The 9,807-nt window shown below is 37.0% G+C and overlaps 1 protein-coding gene across 1 annotated transcript; it reads right to left on the bottom strand.

The window, feature by feature from the left end:
* Positions 1 to 753: 753 nt before the first annotated feature.
* On the bottom strand, positions 754 to 9,439 carry LOC122313532 (ABC transporter G family member 7). Its single transcript, XM_043128621.1, has 12 exons — positions 9,048 to 9,439; positions 8,417 to 8,607; positions 8,141 to 8,291; positions 7,586 to 7,718; positions 6,804 to 7,005; positions 5,754 to 6,030; positions 5,192 to 5,323; positions 3,612 to 3,832; positions 2,143 to 2,355; positions 1,924 to 2,008; positions 1,103 to 1,403; positions 754 to 1,031 (listed from the first exon to the last, which is right to left on the bottom strand). The coding sequence occupies exons 1-12, from the start codon at positions 9,330 to 9,332 to the stop codon at positions 1,021 to 1,023; spliced, it is 2,202 nt and encodes a 733-aa protein (XP_042984555.1). The 5' UTR covers positions 9,333 to 9,439; the 3' UTR covers positions 754 to 1,020.
* Between the last annotated feature and the right edge of the window lie 368 nt (positions 9,440 to 9,807).

Raw genomic sequence — 9,807 nt, 5'->3', positions numbered from 1 at the left:
GAAGGGGTGTGTGTTGGCCCTAAGTTGCCAGAAAGCAGCAAATCGATAAAGAGAAACGGTACTAACAGTAAAAAATTAGAAAAAACAAAAAAAAAAAAAAATACAAATAAACTAAAATAAACAAGGTCGTGGCCAGCAAGGAGGGGAAGTGGGTGGAGCCGAAGCATTAAGCCCCCTCCCCCCATTGAAAGAAAAAACTTTCTAAATTGGGCGATTGGCAAAGCTCTGGTTTCCTTTTGAGAGAGAGAGAGGAGTACTGAGAATCTATGTTATCATGTGTTAATCGGATTACACCAAGTTCAATTTATATCGTCAAAAAATTTGTATATTTATAATCAATTATTTTGTCAAAATGAATTTATTTTTATTATAAATAGTTATTTTCGTTACAAATAACTATCATAAATGGTCATTTAATTAAATAGTCTAACCATCTGTTGAATTTCAATGACACTTGCGAGTTGGGACAAAATTTGTCTGAATTGTTTCGTCACATTTAATTTTGAGACGTGTCAAGTATTATTTTTGGATCATCTATGAATCAATTTAATCCGAACCTTCTAATTAAAGAGGTCAAATCTCTCAACCCTAACCATTAATTTTTGTATTGAATTTATGTCTGATATCCTCTAACAATGAGACCGTCGACCGATGATGTTATTCTGATTTTAAAGCTGGCCCTTAAACGTGCATTTGGATGATTCTCCAAAATAATAATAAAAAAAAAAATATATGTTTGACTTGTGCGCAACATGATAGGAAGCATATAAAATCTACATTATGTCACTGAATACCAATGGCCAATAGTTTTAAGTACCTTTTCTTCTCAGCCGTAATGCTTAGGGTGAGACGTTAAAATGGAATTATGAGCCATTACATATTCCATTCATTCTAGAAGAACTTCCCAAACCAATGAGAAAGCATCCACAATCAAGACATGAATGTTTCCAAAAGTACTATAAAACAGGTCATTAGCTCATGAAATTCACGAGGCTCTCCTTTATGGCAAAGACATCTTCTTTATTTAGCACCTGTATGAGATAAATCAATGAATAGTTGTACATCTAATAACGACATTATTAATACCCAAGTAACTACAAACCTTCTAGGATAAATGGTCGGACTTGGTCAATTGAAGGTGATTCAAGCTTCGGGTTTGACTTGACCTGTTTGAGCAAAGAAGGTTCGAGTGGGCTGTTTTTTCCGACTAACTCGGTATCAAGAGGCTCAAGCTGTGGCTCTGGTTGGATTTGGTCAGGAGGGGGCAGTTCAAGCCGCTGGTATTTTGGCCTGTTTTTCTTGAGGAGGAGGTAAGTGGTGCAATACCAAAATAAGAGTATCCTACTCTGAGCAATAACTGTCTCCTTAATGCTACTACCTCCAAGGGAGAACCGCTCCAGTGCCTGCAAAATGCAAAGAAACTTATTCTAATACACATGGTATCTAACACAATAAATAATACAACATATAGCAAGAAATAACTATTTTGGCCGGTTGATTATATTTTGCTACCATACTTATAGATCATTTAACAGGTACAATTGACTTATACGCGCATGTTTCTGAAATGGATTTGAATGTCTCCGGAATAGATTTCAGGTCCTTGGAGCAAACCTCCGTAGAGACGCAAAAAAAGAAGTATAAAAAAGATGTGTATTGAAGAAAAAGGTTATTAAAGAAGCATAATCAATTCATCTAATTTCAGAATAATTTAAATCACAAAATTAAACCCAGTACTGCAATGGTCATGTTCCAACTTCCTACGATTCAGCTCTGTACTTAGTTATACACGACGCAAATAGCTGCAGTATTTTCAATATAGGGAACACATTGTTACGTGAGTGTTCTGTTCTCTTAAGGGACAGGACATCTATTTCACTACAAGTTATAACTAACAGCAAAATGTTATGTGTACTCCCTTACCTGTTCTCCACTTTGAATATCAAAAGCATTCTGATGATCAAACTGAAGGCCACTAAATTCATTGATGCAAAGCCCTTGAAAGGCCCTGAAAGTGCAAGATGAATAGAGGAGTCATCAATAAGAAAATATGAACATATTCACCCTTAACAACTACCATAAAAATACAAATTTTGTATACATAAAACTCTTTTTTAAAACTGCAAAATAACGATATATTACCATCTTATAAGAGAAACGCGAGGAATCCAACGAAATATTATTGGTGTGTTGTCGGCATTGACATAATAACCTCCAAATACAAGAAAAACCGTCATAAGAGATGGCCCAACTGCCATAGCTGCTTCAGTGGTTGGGACCATTGCCCCAACTGTGAGACCCATGGCAGATGCAGCAAACGATTCCACAGTCACAATTCCACAAAACTTCCCAAACCTAGATGTCAAAGTTCTGAGTCAGTAACTTGAAATAGATTATTGCCCAACGTAAAACATTAACCTTCATAGAGTTCACAAAGATCAAACGGTAAAGAAAGGAGTAAGCAGCTAGTGAACTATATAGAGTGTCGGGTGTTAATAAAAAACAGAGACCCCTTTATCAATTCAGCAAACACTGTAATGGACAAGTCAAGCCTTTATAACTTTCAATTCTAATACATCTTATTTGTTTACAGCTCCTATGGGTCTTTTAGTGATGCTTTCACATGATGAAATATCTAGGCCTCCTAGACCCAAGCCTCAACTTTCATATCCCAAGAACTAAGTATTACCTTTCTGCTCATATAAGCCAATCTGCCTACTGTCCCCTGCAACCTAAAGACATGGAGAAACGTATGCCTCATTAACTCTTTACCTAAAGCTACCTTACACTGCAAGCAGCAATGCGTGAGAGATGGGAACTGCAATTAAACAGCTTCCTAATGACTCATTTTAAAACACTTTCCTAGGTCCTACGCTTTGAGTGAAGCAACCTGACTTTTTACCCTGATAAGGTAGTCAATACTTAAGTTGCAACAGCTTGAGAAATTTATCAGGCCCAGATGTAAGACACTTTGTATTTCAGGCAGATGGAGGGGAATATATCAATCTGTAGGATCACAAATAGAGAATAATATATGTTGTTGGTAACGTGCAGAATGGCTTCAGGTCTCCTTGTGCTTAGGGATGATGCAGTCTTCACCTTCTAATTCACTCCTCACTCACCTGACCTTCCCACCTAGGGGGGAGAGAATAATGGAAACGAAGAAAGTGGGAGCCATTCCTAGTCTTTCCAGACATTTTTATATCTTTTCTACTAAGCAGCTGTTTATGAATTTTGCGAAAGAAGAACAAAATGGTGTATCCACTTAATATAGTCATCAATCTATTCTGGAATATATTTGGAGGAACTATTTTCTATACCATTTAAACCATGCTTTCAAAGCAATCATTGTATTGGGAGTCATTATAGCTTCTATAAAGGTTGGATGCATGTCTATTTCCAGTTATTTCTGGTCATTTTAAAGAAAAACTCACAATATCATGAAAATGTTTTCCCACATTAATGTTGAGATTGAAGAATTGCAACTTGTGTTAGAAAACCAAAAAGGTAAGACTTAATACTGAAATACATGTTTACCCACTTGGTTTATAGAATAATGCATACATTGCAAAACTGCATCTTATGTCAGTTGGTAGACTTATCATACTCACCTGGGCAACCCTGGATGAAGACGAGCCATGGGATACAAAACAGCACCAAATATCAAAGGAAAAGCAGCTCCAACAGGAATCTCAGCCAACAATTTAGAAAGCAGATAGGGTCCTAACTTGTAAGATCCCTTTGCACGCTCTCTCTCTACTATGGCACGTTCCTTGGGAAAGACACCCACAGTCTTTGTAAGAGCAGCCATCGCAGTGTTTATTGCTGTAACCTAAGAAACAATGAAAAGTACATTTGAATTAACCAAATATTGCCATATAAGAAAACGAACATGCAGGCTTATGGGAGAAGTTTCTGACTTTTAGTATGACAGCATCACATGATTGAATTTTCAACAACGGATGAGCAGCAGGAGAATTAGGAGGTTTATGGACATGAAAGGGTATCAAAGAAAGTACAGAAGTGTGATAATTCCTAAATACACATGAAAAAACGTAGTCATTGTTTTCAGAAATTGTTGATTTAGCCAAGTCTATTGAATACAGCCGGCTAATATATCTATGATCAGAGAGCTCCGATATGTTCTTTGTTTGTTCACCATGTACTTCAACATAGAGTATTTTGAAAGATGGTGCTACCACTCTACATTCCACCAACAAACACATGCATACGATTATCACGCATAAGAATCACTTCATAGTATGATCTAGCAAGTGACATCTCCAAAGCAGAAAATTCACAAATTCAAGCGATGCCATTTGGAAGTGTATAACCACTTTTTGTTTACAAGTTGACATTTTTTGACAATACACAAGTAATTTCTTTTTTTTTTTTTTTTTTTTTTTTTTATCAACATGGTTGAACTATGGTTTATATCTTCAGGTAACACTCTTTTTACCCTTCTAGGTTTTCCAATTCAAAATTGTTACCACTTATTTCAAATTAGGGAATGCTTGGGGAATGAGATGAGATGATAATTCTGTGAATGGTAGTAAAATGGTTTGTAAATAGTAGTGAAGTTTGAGTTAATATGTTTTATTGAGTTTTGGAAAAGGCGAGAAAAAAAGTAGAATAAATATATTATAAAGTTAAAATATTGTTAGAATATAATCTTTTAATATTATTTTTGTTTTGAAATTTGAAAAATTTGTATTATTTTTTGTGTTTAGTTTAGAAGTTTGGGAAAGTTGTAATGATTAGCTAATTATTAGATGAAAAAGTTGAAGATTTGAATTGAAAAGTGTTTGTGTTTGAGTGAAGCTTGGGAATGAAATTATAAAAAATTTTGAGATGAGATGAGATTCCATTCCCAAACAAGCCCTTAAAGCAATTCTGGGAAACTTTGGCAATACCATAAGATTGTGACTGTGAAACTCAAAGACAGCTGAAAAGGAGAAGCAGCATGGAATGTCAGCCAAGCATACCATAGAACAGAATAATGTCACTGATTATGCAACAACAGGAAGCACTACAGTTGAAAATAGTTCCAAGGCTCTGCCAAATCACACACATCTGAGTAGCTACTAAATATCAAGGTGACCAAATACGGCACAATTACTTGTGTAAGCTCGCAGCAAAATAAATCAAGAAAAGGATCGGGGACTCCTAGGGTATTGAGAACATTCCACACCTGAAGCAATCCCATTCTGTCTTGTATTGATGTCTGAGATCTTGTCATTCTCCAGAAAACTGATCCAAATATGATTGCTGATGCAATTGACATTCTTGCCCGAACTTTATTTGTCGGTCCATCACGAGAAGCCTAGTCAGCCATTGAAAAGCATCAATCAAATAGAACCTAGAGCTGAAGTTTCATTCACATGGGAACAACCTAACTCATCATAAAACCAAATATGCATCTCTCTAATTGTAGGTCCGGTGCAAAATATTTGAGTAATTGAAGATAAAAAAAAAAAAAGTGACTTAAAGTTGTCAGAGACTTTGCTTGACTTGTTAAAGGATAGGTCGATAAAACAATATAAAAATAAAGTACACAACAGTGAATCAATACAATGTCATCATAGTAATTCATGCCTTGCCTCATTGATTGAGAGCAACTACAAGAATATATCTCCTCAATTTAGTGTTGGTGGATGGAACTAAAACATGTATCCAGATCCCTATCATGTCACTTTCATCTGAGCAATACATAAACAGATACCTGCATAATAGATATTAGTAGAAAGACTAACCTGCATCCATGCACGTTTAAGGAGCAACCAGAACTGCCTCCACCAACCTCCCTTCCTCTTGATTACAATTTTCTTGCTCAACTTTGGGCTGCTTTTGGAGATTTCCCATTTGGTGATTGGTGTAGCATAAAGAATTGTTGATGATTGTTGTGAGAATGACTCAACAAGACCATCTATCCTTTTCTGAGAAGAAGAAACACCCTCAGCAGAACTGTAGTCAATGGATATGAGGTCGGCTAGGAATTCAGCAGGATTAACATGATCTGGACAATGGTGCCTGTTGAATCAACCATTATCAAACTTTCAGAAGTTATCAGTCAATATGGTAGAGATTCACAAACCATTCATCAAATGCCATCTGGATGCACCATTGGAAACATTTTTTTTCTTCTCAATCACTATCACCCCCCGGGGGGAATTTTTCTTCTTCCTTTTTTGGGAATAAGAGAGAAGTTGCAGAGGCAAAACCACAGTAACATATGGGCGTTCAAAAATATATTGAAATTGAAGGTCAATTAATATTAATCAGAAGACAACTTTATCCATCTCTAGCTCCTAATTGTAACTAGGTCAGTTGTATACTTCCTGTGTACTTGGGCTAGGCATAGTTCTTGCTTTAGTAAAACTTTATTCTTACTTGTCAAAAAAAAAAAAATTAAAAGAAAACTTTTTATGTGTGGAACCAAAATCTCAAAAGGCTATGTGACACCTCTGTATTAAACCAACCAATAGATTGAATCGACTATTTTTCCTCACTGTTTCATGTGGCTAATAGCCAGTATTCATTGCACGGTTGAGTAGCCCCAAACACAACTGAAATTATCAAGAAAAGTCAAACATGCCAGTATTTTGTCTATGGAACAATGCATTAAGGGAAAGTTTATATGTCTCGTGCCATCGATGGGTTCATAACATCTTGTCATTGAGAAACCAAGGTTAGAACTTGACGTAGAGATGAAGTTATTAGCCACATGAAACAGAGAGGGAACCATAAAAAACATCCAGGGAACAGAACAATGAATATAGAGTTAACAAAGTTCAGCTAACTACCCAAATTTAGAGAAGTATTTCAGTGGTTCTTCATGTGCAGGACCAGCATAAACAAGAGCACCATCTGTTAGCAACACAATGTCGTCAAATTTACCATACACAGACCCCCTAGGCTGATGAATGGAGCAGATTACAGTATGTCCATCTAGCGCTAGGTTTTGAAGAGTTTCCATCACTTTCTCTGCCTGGAAAGCATCAAGACCTAAAGGAAAAACACAAGTAATTTTGTGAATAAGAGAAACAGGACTTTGTTTTGATTAATAATCGAAATAAGGACTAATGTGCTATCTTGTAGTTTCTGATGGATAAAATAGTAAAGCTCTTTGAACATCATGATTTACAAATTGAGACTTCTCATATCATGTGTGTATCCCAAAGAGAATTTAGTATTTACCTATTTACATAAGAGGTCGTAAGTTATAGGCTATAAGTGGTCACTACCACGGATAGAACTCATTATATAATTCTCTACCTTGCATTGCACTACTCAAATTTAGACTATATCATTCTAGAGAGAACAATTAAGAAAAAAACATTTCTCTCATTCAGAGGTACTATCATTGATCTTCATGTCTGGCAAATGGAAATGTTAGAGAATCACTACTAACCATAACCATAGTTCAAATATGAACATGAACATGATTCATTTTATTTTTTATCAAGTATGTTTAAACTAAATGCCAGATAAAGTGTCTAATCTGATACATAAGCAACATAACATTATGTAAGGAGAGAGCTAGCGAGGCATATTGCATGAGCAGAATTTAAATACATATGCTTACCAGTTGTTGGTTCATCAGCAAATATGACGGACGGACTTGCAATCAGTTCACAAGCCAGAGATAAGCGTTTCTTTTCACCCCCACTGATTCCACGAACTTTTGCATCACCAACACGGAAATCGGCACAATTGACCTTTTGAAGAAAAAGAATTAAGTGTCAACGGCAAAAACAAAATTACATAAGAACCCAAATTTCTTATGCATATTTGATTTGAGTAAATTCTTTCATTTCCAATTACTCTCAATGGGATAGCAGACACTACTTAGAAAATCAATGCATAGTATTCTGCATAGCATGATTTTCCAATCCAAAACACAACTATTTATCATGCAATTAGCATGTCCACTGCAAAAGTTGGTGAACTACAGGTCAAATCCAGATACTCATAAGAAGCTGAAAAAAAAATTCAGCGGAAATCAGCCCTACACCTGATCTTGCTTCTGCAATGCAGGGCATATACTAGACGTTTGGTGTGCTCATAAACTATCCAAACGTTTGCTTCTGATACAATCTATTACTTACAAATAATTAAAATTAAGTCCAGGCAATCTCACCAAGCCTAGTTTGAATAGGAGGTTGTTCACATATTCATCTCTCTCTTCCACAGATGATATTTCAGGAAGCTGAAGCTCAGCAGCAAGAGAAAGCGTTTCCCGAACAGTTAGCTGCGAGAAAAAAAGATCCTCCTGTCTTACATAAGCAAACCTGCAAATACCAATATCAATGATTTTTTTTTTTTTAATTTTTTTATGGATAAGTTACGAACCCCCAGCAAAATTAAAAACAAAATAATTTCCAAACAAAACAATAATTGACCAAACATGCATTACTTATAAGCTTTGTTTGAACTAGGCTTTCCATTGACCTCCAGAAGGCCTGATAAATGCACCCGAGGCGATGCTGTCAGCTGACCGGACAGAACGTTGAGCAAAGTTGTTTTTCCTGACCCTGATGGCCCCATTATCGCCAACAGTCTTCCTGGTTTTGCCTCTCCACTCACGTTTTGTAGTAGAAATCGAACCTAAGGATTAAGATTCCGTCACGTAATTGGTTAATTATTCAAGTAATTCAATACGCAGTAGTGAAAATTTAGCCACTACAATTAAAAATTCTCTATCATATTGTAAGCTAAAACTGGGAGCAGACCGCATCCAATCCCATATTTCAGCATTTCAAATTCTTTTTTTTTTTTAATTATTTGTGGAAAGAAATATCAGAGTTCTTGACGATGCTGCAAAGTTTTTGAAAGCCAAACCATTCTATTCTTGTTTGCTGAAACGAGCTAAGCCAAACAGTTACAGAAGGATCTGCTAAGCTTCAACATTTGTTTTCCGACCTTTAACTAAATGAAGAATCAAACCTCATCACAATTGGCTCATTCGCCACCTTCTCACCAACCATACGGTCTTCCACATACATGAAAAAGATCCATAAGAGAAGAAAAAGACAAAATGAAGTTACCAACGTGGAGGATTTATCGGAGAGGGAGCAGGTGATGCTCCGCCACCGAATTGTCACTGGTAAAACCTTTCCGGGGACCGGAGCTTCACCAGCATCTCCATCTCCGTCGAACTCTTCGTTGTCTTCGCGGTCTTCTGGCTCGGTATCCGGCAAGAGAGCAGGACCGGGGCCCGAAAACAGGCGGAGCAGAAAGGCAGCCGCAACCGCGATCAGAACCTGGCCTATACCGTTACCGCCAAGTCCAGTCACCACCTGGCCCACCTTCTTCCCGCCAAAAACCACCATTATCACTATCCTCCTTTTTCCTCTTCCTAGGCTCGAGCTGAGTCCGTGAGCTCGCTCGCACTTTAAGCTTCGTTGCTTACAGTGTAATCCATAGAGGTATGAAAATGTGCGCTGAGTAATTGTTTATAATTTTAATTTTGGGTTTAAGCAGACGGTGTCGTTTTTGAACGTGGCTGGAAGTCAAGTCCAACAATCCCCCAGCGGCTGTAAATGTTTCAACGGATTAGCTGCGCATGAGTGACGCGTGTCCTACCTTTTGAGGATAAGGTGCGCTTGGGCTGATTGGAAGCCCATTTTACCACCTGGTTGTTTAACATTTTTCACTCTTGGGCCTCTTCTCCCCTTCATCCATAAACCCCTCCTCGATATTTCATAGTTCAATATACACACATATATTTCCTAGTTGGTGCTCACTTGGTAGGTGTAAGCTTTGTTTTCCTGGTAATCGTCTAGGAGGCAAACTTTGCTGTGTTTA

This window comes from Carya illinoinensis, chromosome 6 (genome assembly GCF_018687715.1).
Source record: "Carya illinoinensis cultivar Pawnee chromosome 6, C.illinoinensisPawnee_v1, whole genome shotgun sequence".
NCBI lineage: Eukaryota > Viridiplantae > Streptophyta > Magnoliopsida > Fagales > Juglandaceae > Carya > Carya illinoinensis.
Note: the sequence above shows the minus strand (reverse complement) of the source record. Positions and strands in the feature narration are given on the sequence as shown.